Consider the following 17,031-nt stretch of genomic DNA (forward strand, 5'->3'; position numbering starts at 1 on the left):
TTGCAGAAGATAGTATTTGAAACTGTATTTTAGTACTGGGTGCATTTTGTTCCCTAAAGAAGTGATTAAAATAGAGGCATTCTGTAGAGAGATTGACATTATTGCAACATGTTTGGATAGATGATAGTGATGAACAGTGATTGAATAGACCTAGGTGATTACTTAGATCAGGCTCGTTACTATACAAAGAAATTGACAAATGTTTTACACAGAAAGCTTTAGATGACTTAACAGAGAACACAATGACCACAAAATCAGGAACAAATATAGAGAGCTAGGTGGGTAGTAAAGAAAGTAAGATAGTTGAAAGACATAGTTCTTAACATCCAAGTATTAAAAAAATGTACGTTTAAAAAAATGTCCTATTCTAGGTACACAGATGACCAACTAAAGTGAGGACACATGCAGTGAGTGAGGGGTATTTGTGTAACCTCGGCTGGTAACTTGACATTTGACACACTCAGAATTACCAGCTGAGATTAAGCAAACGCCAACACCAAAAAAAATGCAAGCCACAACCAGCATAAGGTGAGGGAGGGGGAGCTTTTCCAAACATTACAACAGCAGTACAACCAAAACTAAATATTAGCATCAACTTCTCTACAACAATAGATGCTATATAGTCTCAGATAAATACATATTAGTGAAAATAAAATCAAAGTGGAATTAAGATAGGCTCAAATAACTATACATTTAAAAACTTCTAATAATTAGTTGAAAAATTAATAAATTATGTTGTGCAATATTTACTAGAAAATGGACTAAAATATTAATTTCTTCTTACATAAAATAAAGAAATACTCAATTAAACTATAAGATTTAGATCTAGCAGATTAGTCAACAGAAAGTTGACTCAACTATTTTGAAAAATGTTTGAAAAGTGAGTGGAGGAAAAGGAAATGGGTTAGGATATGTCTTTACAAGCTGAGGGAGAAGCTGGTAACAAAAGTTAAAAGGTTACATACACAAACATTCTGGAACCAATGCTGCACATTTTATTTTCTATCAAAGAAGAGTTCATGTAAAAATAACCATGAACACCAAACCAATAGAAAATCATCCAGCATAAGCAGACATTGATTTAGCTAGCGAACAGACATCAACATACAAACAATGAGCCTGTAAATGCCATGTTGTTAGGCTGCCATAGTGCCACAGCTGAGGAATATCAACCAGTCTCCTGAGATCTCTTCAACTCAGGATTACCAGCTGATATTACACAGACATGAACACACTCATCTACTCAATTACTCATACACATGGACCCATTAATTTACTCAATTACATCATTACTTTTAGAATGGCCAGATTGATTTACCAGCAATATAACTTAAAGATTTTCTGTCACTAATAGTCGATTCATTACTTTTAGAAATTGCCAGATAAAGTTTTTGCTATATCAAGCTATTACTTCATTACTTTTTATTTTATTTTAGTGGGTATTATGGAACTACTCATTTTTTAGATGCATGTTTTTTTTAGATGCTAAGTCTTTATTATTTTAAATTCTGAACAGCTAAATCATATATAAAGCCAGAGTTTTAAACTCCATTTATTGAAAAAAAAAAGGAACAAAATAAAAATAAAACAACCCCAAACTAAAGTACTTCAGTTGAGGAGCACCAAAAAACTTTTCAACTTCCCCCTCCCACACACCACTACATCAGTATAATTGATTCTTTTTTTTTTTGGTTCCTCTTATCTGAAAATTTTTTCCGTGATAATCCTACAATCTAGAAGCTTCTTTTTTAAAAAAAAACAAAGCAAGTTAAAAGCAATCTACTAATTGGATACATGTATACCCTTTCCTCTAAACATTAGTAAATAAAAGCAGCCTAAGACACTAGTGAATATATGGGGGCAGTCTAAAAATGAAATAAGCAACAAGCAAGATCAAATGTCCAATAAAATATAGCAAGCAAAAAAAAATATAAGCCACTCAATACAGCATTTAAAGGCTCAAGCAACATGCAAAACTACAAAACACTACGTAAATAGTAAACACAAAACATTTATTGTAGAACATAAACAACCAAAATAAGCCAAGTACATGAAGTTATTTAAGCATAACTGCCTGTTAATCTAAAAACTAAATATTGTCTGACTCAGTGCTATCAGTAAGGTGAACTTGTGTAAAAAAAAAATGTATTTTTATACAGCCAATTAAAATTAGGAAACTGTCATAAATATTATCTGTATTTCTTTTTGCAATTAAAATTGAAAAAAAAAATAATTTTAAAAATCATCCACCTTTCTTACTGCTCAAGAAATACAGCAAGTAAAATAAAATTGAATAAAAGTCTTTTGTTCAGTGTTAACAAAATTAAAATGAGCAAAATTCTTTTCAGTTTGTTAATTTATTTTTACCGAGTCATTTTAGAAACTAAAAAAACAAATGCAAGCATTTTATGACATTTAAAAATATATTGAAGCTGAAGCTAAAATTGCTTCTTTTTTTAAATTACATAATTATTACTATCTTTAAAAACTACATGTAAAAGAGAGGTTCATATCCTAACATGAGACAACCATGAGAAAGAAACAAGCAGAGCTATACAAAGAGAAGAAATACTTTTCTAGCAGAGATGTGAAAGTTGATTATAGTTAGATATTCGCTACCAGTCCAAACATATTGCAATAATTTGTTTTAAATGGAAGTGAGATGGATGGAAAATAGATATGATGGAAAGAAAGAATAAACGAGGTTTTTGTGACTGGTAGATGTAGTTTCTAAGCATGAAGAATATCTCAGCATAAGCTTACACAATTCGTTTAAGAGGCTAACATATTTTTATCTAGCACCTATGCTGAAACATATTAGCAAATATGCTGAAACAATTAGCACTTATGCTGAAATATTCTCTGACAGCAGAAGTGGTAAATATTGTAATTACCAAATACACGGAAATGTGAACTAGCCCATGTGCTGGTGTAAACCTAACTAGCCTTAAGACTAGCCTACAATCAAGTCTGGTCAAGTACCAACCTTCTTCTTTGAGTGCAGCTAGAGCCTCCTCCTTCCTGTCCAACAGCTCACTCAGCCTGTTTGCTGCCTCTAAACCATCTAAGGCCTCTGATAAATCATCCTGTCATACACACAACACTATTAGTACTGGTGGGAGACATAAGCAATTTGGAAAACCGGAGGATTATAAAACAAAATACAAAAGGGAAATAACAATGATTTTACCTTAGTTGCAGCCAGCTCTTTGTTTTGTTCCTCAAGCTCAATTTTTAAAATTCTACATTCATTCTGAAGATATTCTGTCTCAAGTGCTATTGCTGAATCTTTTTCTAAAGACAAAATTAATGATACGGATAACAAAGCTGTAATATACTTAATAACTAATGTTATGTTAAAACGGATAACAAAGCTGTAATATACTTAATAACTAATGTTATGTTAAAAATCTTTTAAGCATAAAGTAAAAAACATGAAAGGATGCTTCCATGACAAGGACTGCACTACTTTTTGCTTTGTCCACCAACATAAAAATCTCATGAGTTTTCTACCTTTCTGGAAGTGTTCCAAAACAAGCTGCAGATTGCTGAGAGATGTGGCATACTGCTGGCACTGTTCTTGTATGTTGGCCACCTGCATGTAGGCTGCATCCCTCTGGCTGGCAATGTGCTGCAGCTGTTGTTGTAGACTTTCTATCTGGCGACTTGCCTCTTGGCTGAAACAGACAGTTGTTATATGAGGCTAGCAATCAACATTATTAAATAGCTCTTATTCTATTACACAGTAACAAACAGGATTTTGCCCAAATCTGATCCTGTGAGGTGTCAACACCAAAAGCTAGCTACACATCTCTCTGCAACAACTGAATGTGTTACTGTACCCACCTAGCCATTTCCTCCCTTGAAGAAGAAGACATAAGCCTTTCCTCAGCAAGAGCTAGTTTGTTACGTAGATCTTTCTCCCTTTCTTCTGATTCTAAAGCTTCTTTAGTGTAGCCATCTTCCATCTGTGGGAACATAAACCACAACATGCTAGCTTTGTTGCTTCAAGAAAATTAAGCAGTTTTATTTTATTGTAGTGATTCGAAACAAACAAACAATAAACTAACCTCTATCAAGTGTCTCCGCAACCGTTCTATTTCTTTGGATGTTTTCAATTCTTTCTCCTTCAATTGTGTAATCTGTAATGGAAAAATGTACTATGTATGTGAAATACATAAACAAGTTAAAATTTAAATTATTACTATAAATCTATAACTTTATGTAAACAATGCCACAATTATGGGTCGAAAGCATGACACTGGCTAGATTTATGACTGTAGTGAAAGTAAAAACTATTTTAAACTCTCTACCTCATTGCGTAGCAGAGTGGCTTCATGGAGTCTCTGCTGGGCAACCATGGCGTTGTAGTCTCTCTCCTGCTGCAGCTGTTGTGTGATGGCCACAGCTGCCTCGTTGTCCCTCATCAGCTTGGTGATGTGACCTTGTTCACCTTGCTGCTCCTGCAGCAGTGAGGTCAAGGTTGACACTTGCTCCTTCAGTACAGATATGCTGTTGTCTTTCTCTCTTGCTTCTAGGGATATTTTGTTATAAGCTTCTCTGATGCTAGCAGACTCTGAATCCTGCAGAAAAATGTGAGTTATTTTTATGCTTTTATTAATAAAATTGTCAAATTACAATAAATAGTATTTAAATATTTAAAAACTTATTTTGATTATACAAATATTTTCAATATTAGAACATTAATCAATGCTTAACTTTGCATAAAATTTTTAGACGTAAAGTTACATACCTGTAAGCTGTTTTTTTTCTGTATCTGTTCTCTCTCCTGTTTAATGTCAGCCATCTCTGTCATCAGACCAGTCAGCTGGAACTTGCTGTTCTCCACCTGCTTCCTCAGGTGAGCACACTCTGTCTCTTTACCCAATATCTCCTCTTCTAGCGCACTCACTCGCAAGGTCAGCGTGTGAATCTTTTCATCCCGTTGGGACACTGAAACTCTCAACTCTGTCTCTGCCTGTCTCAGCCGCTGAAGTTCTTCCTCCAAAGGAGAAGCTTCATTTGTATTGGAATGATCTTGACTGTTTGAGCGATGGATGAGTTCACCGTAACGAACTTCAAGGTCTGTTATTTTCTGTTTGCATTTGATCAGCTCATTCTGGGTGGCCACCAGTGCCTGACATTTGTCTTCAAACTTTGGGATCAGAGCTGCATGTTCATTCCTGGCTTGCTCACAAGCTGCTTGTGACTCAACAAGAAGAGCAGAGAAGCGCTGGGATTCAGCATGGTAGGCCAGGCACTCTGAGTGCTTCTGTGTGACGCAGGCAATAAGCTGCTCTCTTTCTGAACTCATGTTTGCTATCTGTTGGGAGAGGATTTCCTTATCTTTCAGCAATGGCGCCAGATGAATGGCAGCCTGGGATTCACCAGAAGACTGCAGGACGGCCAAAAGTGTATCATTCTTCTGCTTCAATGCTTCTATCTCTGTTTCTCTATCGCGGATAAGCCTGGCCATGTTGGCCAAAGCTTCCCGCCTCATGTCATCCTCATCTTCACTTTCTCGAGGGGGTGAGTTCTGTCTCTGCTGAAGTGCTCTGTTGTCCTCCTGCAGTTTGTTGAGAGCAGCCTGTCCAGCAGCCAGTGCCCCCATCAGACGATGCACTTCACTTTTTAATGTGGAGTTTTCCCTGGATTTCTCAGTGACCACTGCCACCATCTGTTCTTTCTCAGCCCTTAAGCTGCTCAGCTCTGCTTCCAGCTTGTGATTTGTAACTTGAGCACTCAGAGACTTGTCCCCGCCACCTTTCTCTAACAGTGAAAGCAGAGTTGAATTGCTTTTCTGAAGTTCCACAACAATTGCATCTTTTTCCTTAAGGCGCCCACGCAGGTCATTCATCTCTTTCTCTAGCAGCGAGCACCTCTCATGCTCCGAGGCAGTACTGTCAACATCTTCCTCCACAATGTACCCATTTGTTGCATAGTCTGACCTGTCACTCACTGTTGTCTGAGAGTCAGATGTGGCAGCACCTGCCTCGCCCGTCTCACTCTGCCTTGAGAACTCAATGGCCATCACTTCCTTGTACTCTAGCGCAGGCATGGGCTGGTTGAGTGCATAGTTCTTCAACATCTCCATCTGCTGTGGTGTCAGGATTGTTGTCAGGTAGCTCAGCTTGGCCTTGACCTCACTGATGAGGGTCTCTTTGTCAACAGAGGACTGTCTGAGCACAGCGATGGTGCTCTTCTGTCTGGCCACATCTCTCTCAGAGTTCTCCAGACATCTCCTCTGCTCATCAGCCTTCTGGTTCAGGTCAGCTATTCCAGCCTCGTGACACTCAATGGTCAGCTTGGCTGCAGTCAGGTCTTCATTCAACTTTCTGATCACATCGTTACAACCAGCCAGCTCATTCTCCAGCTGAGTCAGGGAATGCCTTGAATCCTCTTCTGCCAGCATCTCACTTTTTAGTTGAGCTAATTCTTTCCTTAGCTCATTTACATCATCTACTTTCTCCCCAGACTGTGATAACACCTCATTGAGTTGTTTTAAAGTGTCATTAAGTTCTGCATTTCTCTGCCTCAGCTCTAGTAGCTCTTCATCCTTGGCACTGAGGCTTGCCTTGTGCTGGTCTTCAGCTACAGAAACAGATTCCTCTATCTCATACAGGTCTCTGTCAAACTGTGACATCCTGGACTTGAGCTCCTCTATCTCTCTGTCCTTGTCAGCACACAGCTTTTCCAGCCTTGAGATCTCACTTTTTACTTCAGAAACTTGCTCCTTGAAGTTCTGGACCTCGTGTTTTAACGTTTCAACTTCCTGGTTCTTTTCTTCCAGGGTGCTCTCAACCCCAGCCTTGACCTTCAACATCCCATCCAGCCTATCAATCTCTAGATTTTTCTCCCTCTGAAGATCCAATATCTTTTGGTGTTCCAGCTGAAGAGACTCTGCCCCAAGGTCCTGACTTGCCTTCAGCTCTTCAATATAAGAGTCGTAATGTTTCTTCTGACTCTCTAACTCTGTCACCAGCCTATCTCTATCATTCTGTAGAGCTAAAAACTCATTGGCCAGCTCCTCATTCTGCTTGGCTGTTTCATCAAGTTTGGACTGGGCTGAGGCAAGTTTGACTGCTAAGGCTTTACCATTTTCTACCTCTTTACTCAATGTTTCTTCTAGATCAGATTTCTCTTTAGCTAAACTATCTAACCTTAACTTTAACTCTTTCTTCTCCTTCTCTAGCCCCACCAATTTTCCTGTTGTCTTGGAATGTAATGTCTCCTGCTGGAGTAACTCTTTTTTTAGCTGTTGCTTGTCCTCGTACAATTTCTGCACTTGCTTTTTTAAATCTTGTATCAAGCGACCATCAGCTTCTATTTGCCTGCGTACTTTTGCTTCCTCCTCTAGAATAGTCTTGAAAGCCTCATCCTCAAACTTGAACTCCCCGCCAGCTTGGGGAGCCTTGGGTTCCTGGGTCAGCAGCTGGTTGAAGTTCAAGCTAAAAAGTTCTTTTTCCTTCTCCGCGGCTGCCAGCTTAGATTTCAGCACCTGACAGCTCTCCTGCTCTCCCTGCTGGAGCTGTCTGTCTTCATTCACCTGCTGCCACTTCTCCACCTCCTCCTCCAGCTCTGAGAGCTGTTCTTTCATGTCCTCCAACTGGACCTCTAGATCCTTCTTCTCATGAGCCAGCCTGCTATTGGCTTCTCTCATCTCTTTAATTTTACCCACTTTAGCAGCCACTTCATCACGGGCAGCCTTCAGCTCCTCCTGCAGTTCTTGCTTGTCCATGTGCAAGTCATTGATGACAAGCCCACCTTTGTGAAGCTTCTGTCTCAGATCAGCCACCTCCTTCTCCAGGTTTACATCAGATGAGCTGGATTTCTTGTCTTTTGACTGCGCTATCTCAAGCTCAAGCTGCTTACACTTCTCTTCCCAATACTGACCATCTTGAGAACCATCAACCCTATCTTCAGCAGCTTGAGACTCCTTCAGCTGAGTTATTGTCACTGAGAGCTCTTCTATTGTTTTTTGCTGCTCCTGTATTTGTTTACTTTTTTCAGCCAACTGACTTGCCAGTTGGTCCCTGTTTTTGATCAGCTGTTCTAAAGCCTGGCTATGTTGAGAGTCAAGCTCTTCTAAAGCGTTCTCCAGTTCACTTTTATCTGTTTGTAGGCTAGAGATTTCTTCCTTGAGTGACATGATCTGGGCAGCTGCTTCCTTTCCTAACCAAAAAAAATTAATTCCAAAACCAGAATACATCACACGAACAAAAATGTTTAAATCTAATTTTTTTCTAAATAAGACAAAATATATAGATCTAGTATCCCCCATCAATAACATCAGGAAAAATTAACTTACCAAGGGATGTTTCACTTTCATGACTTGATGCTTTACTTGACTGTAAAAAAAAAAAATTTTTTACATTTATTTAAAAATTGATTATAATCCTATATAATAATTGGCTAAGTTTGTAACATGGTAAGTAGAAAAACAGGGGAGAAAAGGGGACCAAAGAGATACCTAAGGCAGAATAAACCAAGAATAGTGACAGAGGGAAAAGGATGTAAATAATAAATGATTTTTCAGATTTAAACATTAGTGACAAAAAAGTTTTTTAAAATTTTAATTCCTAAACAGTGCGACAGACTAAAAAGCTAGTTTCAGAGATAAAAACATGAACGTTTTTTTTAAAAATGTGTCCCTGAAACATTTTACAACAAATAAAAGGACAGGTCAAACTAGCATGTAGTATCTTGACAGACTAGGGAGGCCAGGTGAATGTCTATGATGAGTACCTTGACAGAGTGTAGCTGCTCATCAAGACTTGCTGCCTTCTGTCTCAGCTCAGTGATGACATCCTCCAGGGCTTCACGCTCCATCAGCCAATCAGTTCTCTCCATTTCAACATTACTCAGGTCATTTGACTGTTGGCGCAGCTGTGTCTTGAGACGTTCCAGCTCCCTCTCAATGTCATCATTGTCAATGTGTAAAGCAGCATTTCTGTACCCTGAGGAGCTGGGGGGAGAACAATAGCTAATTTATTATACATTTTAAAAATGAATTGATAGCAATAATTAGATCATAAAGTATACAAATGAAGAAAATAAAAAAACGTAATTGAAAATTAAAAAAATAAAGCAATTCCATGAATACATAACATAAAATTTGGTTTGGAAACCATTGCTAGGAAAATGAAAGCATTGCTAGGAAAATGTTTAAATAAAAAAAGCATTGCCTATAACCAACTACATTTTTTGAGTTGGAAATTTACAAGAACTCAGCTTGACCTACCTTCCAACAGAGCTGAGGTCTGTGTCTAGTGTATCATCAGAGTCTTCACCAACTTCTGAAAAATTAGTTTTTTACTGCTAATTCATAACTCGCAACTGTTTAAATTTGTTAGTACATTTTATACACTTTTTTTCTCTAGCATATGAGAAATAATGTCCAAACATAATGTAATTAATTAATAAGACCATCTGACAACATACCTGTATACGCCTTTAACTTGGACTGCAAATCTCTAACTTTCAGCTGCAATGTTTGTCTTTCTGATGATAATGTGTTTGCAGCCTTTTCCAACAGAGTTATCTGCTCCTCACACTTCAGTTTTTCTGATCTTAACAAAAGGTTTTCTTTTTCTAGAACCTCCAGACATTCTATTGAAAAAAATTGAAAAATTTCATATGAAATGACACTGAAGCAAACACTTCTGGAAATATATAAATTCACAACACATTACTAACAATAGTGAGCTAGATGAATAAATAGCTATTTTACCTGAGGCTACTTTGGCCTGAGCCCCACCAATATTCTCTATAGCAGCCTCAGCTTCAGCTAGAGCTTTTTCCTGCTCATCTTTTGCTGACTTGAGAGACTGTGTCAGCTGGTTCTTCTGCTCAACACAAATTACAAATGCTCAAAGATAAATTAGCTTTAAGAGCTTATACAAACAACCATAAGTCAACAGCAAGAAGTCTAAGTTCTAAATAATTAGCATTTGTATAAAATACTATCATCTCCTGGACCCCAGTCAAACAAAGACCCAATTCTCAGCCCACATTTTCCACACCTGCTGCCCAACTCTGAAGAGCTGGTTGACCAGTGTTCTTCTCTGTGCCCTCATGTCTTCCCTTCTATAAGCTGTCTCTGTGTTGACCTCCTCCTTCAACTCCCTGAGTTCACTGAGCACATCCTGGGTTTGGGCCTGGAATATGCCATGCTCAGGTGATCCTAACAGGCAGCTTCTGTTGGCTCATGCGGGACAGCAAGCCATGCAAACATTCTCATTTTAAAGCTACAACAGCTCCCCCTTATAGCTGTGTCCCAACAACCCCTCTAACTCATCAATATTGCTATTTCAAGGTCAATGACTATTTTATATATATACATATATATATATATATATAAGACAACAGGTTATCCTATAATATAACATACGGGTTTTATCAGACAGATGATTGCATCCATGCAGTTAAAATACAGTTGGCACAATTGACTTTAAAAAAGTATTCCTTTTTTGTTTGTTAAAAAGCATGCTCAAATTGTGTTTCAATTTTTCTTCTTCAAAAAGCACTTTAGTAAGCTATTCCTGCATTTTTTTAAATAATTTTTTTTACTGTATTCATGCTTTAAATAAGCTGACAAAACCATGCATCTCATAAATTGACCAAAATTTACTATTTCTTATTGTTTCAGTTTTCTTCATTTTGACTACATTTATGTTTAGGGATTGAAAAATTACACAGGTACTAAAAAGTTGTAATTAAACAACTTGAAATCATGCTTTTCATGAAACAACTGCCATGCCATTAGATGCCAAGTCCATATGTACACTACATGGTATGCATCCATCTGATCCAACAGCCGGTACTTGTTTCTCACCAGTTCATTCTGTACTGCTACTAGCTGCTGGTCAACTATTGCACGCTGGGACTCTGATTCTATTGGAGAAAAAAGTTATTTAATGTGTTTTTTTTAAATCTTAAGATTCATTACTAGTCAGTTAAATTATATTTTGAATTTCAGTAGTTCTAGTTTTTTAGTTTTAACTTGATAAAAAAACCCAGACTATTTAATAAAAATGTTATCTGATGTCAATGACAGATGTAGTGATACCTTTCAAATGACCAGAGAGTTGAGCCACTTGGTTTTGTAAGGTAAAAGTTCTAGTTTTTTAGTTTTAACTTGATAAAAAACAGACTATTTAATAAAAATGTTATCTGATGTCAATGACAGATGTAGTGATACCTTTCAAATGACCAGAGAGTTGAGCCACTTGGTTTTGTAAGGTAAAAGTTCTAGTTTTTTAGTTTTAACTTGATAAAAAACAGACTATTTAATAAAAATGTTATCTGATGTCAATGACAGATGTAGTGATACCTTTCAAATGACCAGAGAGTTGAGCCACTTGGTTTTGTAAGGTAAAAGTTCTAGTTTTTTAGTTTTAACTTGATAAAAAACAGACTATTTAATAAAAATGTTATCTGATGTCAATGACAGATGTAGTGATACCTTTCAAATGACCAGAGAGTTGAGTCACTTGGTTTTGTAAGGTTTCTACCTCTTGTTGTAGCTCAGCAAGTTCCCCTTGTAAATGGAGTTGAGCTTTGTAGTACTAAGACAAAAAAATAGTAAAATGGGAGAAATGTTAAATAGATAAAAAGTTTGAAAAAATAATTAATACAGAATCAGGTAGAATACAATGTTTGTTATGTTTTAACAGTTTGAAAAAAAAAAAACAACCCAGCTTTAAAAAGAGCCAAAACTATGTCGGGCTTTACAAGTATTTAAAATTAGAATAACACAATATACAAGTTTTACAATGATTGAAATGTTTTTAAATTTATTCTGACTGTAGGACCATAATATTAGTTAAAAGTATTTCATGATTCTCAAGTAAGTTAAATTCAATTGCTTTAAGATAACATCTTCAACTAGCCAGATTAATTAAATACTAGATTACATTTTTAAATAAACCAGGTCAGACTTAAAATAGGGGCCAAGACAAAAGCCAATCAAGATGACCTAACTAGGTCAACTGAGTAAGGTCTAAATAATTAGGCTCTGACTTAAGATTTCAAAAAATATGTTCAGATACTTTAGCTTCAGCTATAAATAATTTGCAAGTATAAAGTAAAGATTTTTATCTTATCTTTGGTGGATAAAAAGCTAGAGAAAAAAATCAGGAAGAATGGTGCTTCAACAAACATAAGATATAGAAGATTTATGGTGACAGGATTCTAAGCAGGTTGCTAAAACTGGGCACACTGTCAACTTAGTATGAAAGGAAGGCAAATAACCAAAGAGATATCTCACAAACTTCCAAACTCTGCTCTTATCAATTATACAACTGCCATTTGAATCAAATACAAATTGTGAATACAAGAATCTAAAACTAGTTGGCCTACATGTCAAAACACTATCTTTAAGTTGGTTGCTGTAGACGCCAAGCATGAATGACCTACTTTTGATAAGATTCAATGATCACAGTCATTTACTTCTCTATCTAAAGAAAGGGGAAGGAGCGGGGGAGGGACCACTTTAAAAAAGAAAGAAGGAATGGTATCTGAGCAAGACATGACACGTAAGCATTCATCATTTGACTTGAGGGTACACTTTAAAAGTGTCTTGTCTGTGTAGAGCTGTAAGACTGAAATGATTCTACTGACCTTCTCCTTCTCTTGTACACTCTCTGCCAGCTGTCTCTGGAGCTCCACCTGCTTCTCAACATGATCCAGCCTGTCAGACTCTGGCAGGGTTCCAGACCCACTACGCTGTGAGCCAGATACTCCATCCCCAGCTGTAGCAAATATCACATATAAAATAACTAGTGCATCCGACACTCACAGTCTTATGTTAAGTTTAAAAATTCTGATACCCTTTAAAAATATTAGCTACAACCGAATGGTCCTATTCAATGCATTATAAATATAGGGCTAACCATCGAGGAGTTAATCAATATGTTCTGTAGCCACCTACCATCTACCAGCTGTTGCTCAAGGGCAGACAACTGCTGCCTGACAGCATCCAACTCAGCCTGGTGTTTGAGCTTGAGGGTGGACACCTTCTGTCTATGATGCTCATGTAGAGAAGTGGCCTGCTGTTGGAGCTCTTCTGTTTTCTTGGCCAGCTCAGCTTCATAGTTCTGTCAGGTGGTGGGTGGGGTAGGGTGTGAGAGGCATGAGTGAAAAAATACAAGCACAATCTCACACAGTCTAACACCTCTGTTAATTGCTTTTGTCATTTTTAATTAACTTTTAGCAAGCCTGGTGAGAAGTACAGGTAGAATACAGTTTTCTCTTACACGTGCAGTCGGACTCAAGTATTCTCTTACACATGTGCAGTCGGACTCAAGTATTCTCTTACACATGTGCAGTCAGACTCAAGTATTCTCTTACACATGTGCAGTCAGACTCAAGTATTCTCTTACACATGTAGTCAGACACAAGAATTCTCTTACACATGTGCAGTCAGACTATTCTCTTACACATGTGCAGACAGACTATAGTATTCTCTTACACATGTGCAACCAGACTATAGTTTTCTCTTACACATGTGCAGTCAGACTAAAGTATTCTCTCTCCAAAAACAGCACAACTGTATAAGTAGTCTTACCTTGGCCCTGTGCTGCAGGTCAAGTATTTCAGCACTTGCTGCCTGTTGGTCATTGGTCTGTCCTGCATGTTGACCCTAGCAACAGAAGAAATTTATCCTTTAGTTTTTTCAGCACACTTACACTCAAAATAGAATCTGAATAACAATAGTAAACTGCTTGTCTAGATAAGCAGAGATTACTGATAATACAAACATTAAAAATGAGTAGAAAGTAAAGTTAATATGCAAAAACTTTCTTTATATTTTTCTACTATTAAAAATGTTTTGGTATATATAGTTCTACATACAAATAAAAATATTAATGCCAAACCTTAGCACATTATTTAATGATACCCAAAAAGAGCCTCACCACTTATTGGTAGCCAGGCTTAAAATAGTGAATGAAGGCACATACTGTAGTTAATGAAAGAATGGGCTAGAAACAGAGCTATTGTTCACACAAACTTGAGGCTGAATAAAAGTGTGAGGCAGATAGAAGAAAGCCTGCCTGGCCAGTTTTTACAAGCACTATATCATGTGTGAAAGTATAGGGTTGCTGTTCAAACAAAGCAGAAAGGCACAAGAATATTTGAACAGTGTCCCTTCATTACACACTTACAAGAACACATACCTGGTGGGAAAAATACCCCTCATGCTATAAGACATAAACTGCTGCTTTAAAATAGATAGAGACTGAACTGAAACAATTTAAAAGGTGTGCCCAGACAATATAAAAGGTAAAGACAGTTACAAAATCTCTTGAGGTTTATCATAAACCACGCCCCAGATTTTGACAAAATGTGGTGATAAATAACCCCACTCTTGAGCTGAAAAAATATCTTCACTTTATTTCTTATCAGTAAGAGCCAAAGTAGTTTGAAAAGTATGGGACAATTTATAATCTTTAATTCAAATTTGAATTTGAGAGATATGATTGGTGCAGTAAAGTTGACAGTAAATTAGGAGGGAAAAGCATTTCAGTAATGATTTCTTTAAAAATTGTCTTAACCAACGTATTTTCTTTTTTCTTTCAACATTTAAACTATGTAGGATCTGCTATAAAAAAAAAGAGTTTTTGCATCATTTAAACCACTAAATTCCTATAATTGGCAGCAGCTTATTTGTAAAAGATGATGACTGAAGAATGGAAACTTGGAAACTTTTGTTTTAAAAAGACAAAATAATATTAATATTCAAATAAACTAACTATACTAACCAATACTGTAAAAATTTCATTTTCCAGTTTCTTCAAATGAAAATAATTTTTTTAAGTAAAAAAAAAAAACATTTGCGAAATCATAGAAATTTTTTTGCTTTGGCCAAATTGAATATAGAAAACACTTAAAAACATACCCAAAAAAACATACCCAAAAACACTTTTTTAGTGGTATAAAATTTTTTTAAAAATCAACCTGACCGTGCTGAAAAGCCGATGTTGTTCTCTGTCATTTTCTATTTTATTATACACAATGAATTGACAGTGGGTAAGTTACTTGAAAATTAACTTTGCTAGCCAGGACTGGACAACACTAAATCTGATCATCACATTTTGCAACTTTACGATAATTATAAAGTGATATGGTGAGATTTTGTTTTGAAGTATGTTCTTATCATTTAAAAAATATGTTAACATGTTGAAAGACAAAATAGAATAATTAACATTAACCATAACAGACTGAGAATCACAGTGACTCAGTCTATCATGAACTAAACTGGGTTTTCCTAAGATTATATAATTAATACAATGACATCATCCCAGGTCAAGAAATGAGTCAGGCACTCATTTGACTTATCTCCTGGTGTTAGTTCTCAGGATTGTTTTAATCACCTAAAACTGACCTGCTAGACATGATCTCAGCATCAATCCAGCAGACACACACCAGAAAATTCTTCCCAAAATATCACAAGTCCCACTACATGATTAACTAACCACAACATAAATAATAAAATGATCTTTTCTTGTCCAAAAACATGGGGAAAAAATGTTCGGCCAGGAGTCCTGAGATGAATAAGAGTCCAAGAATAAAGCCTGGACAATAGTGACCAGAGCCCTCCCCTCCCCTCCAGGTCTTACATCTTTGTTTGTTCCTTAAAGTCAAGAGCACACACAATTTGTGACACAACTTTGGTGCAAAAACAGAGAGGCGCGTTTCTGTGTACACAGCAAAGATGACAAATGCTCCATTGATTTTCCTAGTGAGGTGACCTCTACTACGGAACAATGTCATTCACTTTTTCCAAACCTCTACCTGAGAATATACGCACAGTCCAGTGGCTCATTATTTGAAAAAAAATATTCACCTTTCTCAAACAGTCAAGGAAATTAAAATCTCTTTGGTATGACTGCTCCGAGCAAACACCTACATAACACAGCAAACTTGCTCTCCACTCCACTGGCCGCAGACCTCAAGGGCTTGTGGGATGTAACCACAGACGGCTGCATAGTGAACTAGCCAATCCCATCATTCTTGTGAGATTTCAAAATCAGACCATAAAAAGGAGGGACTTGGAATTCTGAACAGATTATTTCAAGCCCGGACCGGTCAGTAGCTGCAGTGTGTAGAGAAGCTACACTGATAAGTACTATTTCAAGGGAGAAAAAATACATTTCTAGTTTCTTCTTTCAGAACTAAATATCTGAAGAATATTTGAATCAGCCTCACTTTGAAAAAGCCAAGCGGGTCACTGATAGCAATGCAGGCATTTAGCGTCACAGGCTTATCTAGAAACTTATGGATTCGTCCACCATTTCAACCAACCAGGAGCCTCATGAGATAAGAGAACCACAGTTTATGCAAACCTTTAAAGGCTCGGGTATCTGTGTGTGTATGTGTCCCTCCCAGGTACTGTTTGTCTCCAGTTATTCAATGGTTCTGGACCCGGTATCAAGTAGCGCCCCCTCCCCCTCCTCTGCCCAATACACAAACACACACCAACCACTTTAGGACATTTCCAGCAAACAGATATGAACTGAAGGTCTAAGTGACATGTGGTCAAAAATAGGAATAAAAGGGGGAAGCTACTCTTGTATAAATACAATGGTATTAATAGTATAATTAAAAGCATTGGGTATTTTTTTTTTCAATTATCATGTGTTAGGTTTTAATCTAAAATATACTATTTATCTTCCAGATTATTTTTAATTCAGCAGAATAGTGTAATAATGAGCAAACATTTTTAAAAATCTGATTTACCACAAGAACAAATTTACTATGTATTTGGAAATGAAGTTGTCTCCCTTCCTGGTGGAAGGCAGTCATAAAAAGTAGGATCTTATCCTTTTATTGGATATCACTGCCATGTGTGGTCAGAACAAACAAGGGGATTGGGTCACCCCTGGTCCAACGGTGTTGACAGTCACTTCTGCTCTGCTGTGTGTTTACAGCAGAAGAATGGTAACAGGCCACTATTCATGGACACCAACTGACCAGAGTACCGTTTGTATATTCAGGACACTTCCAGTTTTTCCCAAGTCACCACAGATT

The 17,031-nt window shown here is 37.0% G+C and overlaps 1 protein-coding gene across 1 annotated transcript in view; it reads right to left on the bottom strand.

Moving 5' to 3' along the window:
* Positions 1–17,031, bottom strand: part of LOC131945171 (thyroid receptor-interacting protein 11) — a 55,466-nt gene that overhangs the window by 3,668 nt on the left and 34,767 nt on the right. Inside the window, exons 6-22 of the mRNA XM_059306190.1 lie at positions 13,568–13,642; positions 12,932–13,097; positions 12,622–12,752; positions 11,465–11,567; positions 10,835–10,893; positions 9,731–9,845; positions 9,442–9,609; positions 9,242–9,296; positions 8,746–8,965; positions 8,309–8,348; positions 4,754–8,172; positions 4,314–4,583; positions 4,071–4,142; positions 3,847–3,968; positions 3,514–3,677; positions 3,191–3,294; positions 2,987–3,086 (exon numbers count right to left, since the gene is read on the bottom strand). Of these exons, the coding sequence (XP_059162173.1) occupies positions 2,987–3,086; positions 3,191–3,294; positions 3,514–3,677; positions 3,847–3,968; positions 4,071–4,142; positions 4,314–4,583; positions 4,754–8,172; positions 8,309–8,348; positions 8,746–8,965; positions 9,242–9,296; positions 9,442–9,609; positions 9,731–9,845; positions 10,835–10,893; positions 11,465–11,567; positions 12,622–12,752; positions 12,932–13,097; positions 13,568–13,642 (5,383 nt within the window). The remainder of the gene's footprint in view (positions 1–2,986; positions 3,087–3,190; positions 3,295–3,513; positions 3,678–3,846; positions 3,969–4,070; positions 4,143–4,313; positions 4,584–4,753; positions 8,173–8,308; positions 8,349–8,745; positions 8,966–9,241; positions 9,297–9,441; positions 9,610–9,730; positions 9,846–10,834; positions 10,894–11,464; positions 11,568–12,621; positions 12,753–12,931; positions 13,098–13,567; positions 13,643–17,031) is intronic.

This window comes from Physella acuta, unplaced genomic scaffold (assembly GCF_028476545.2).
Source record: "Physella acuta isolate Inbredline_101_S28 unplaced genomic scaffold, ASM2847654v3 ptg000531l, whole genome shotgun sequence".
NCBI classification, from domain to species: Eukaryota; Metazoa; Mollusca; class Gastropoda; family Physidae; genus Physella; species Physella acuta.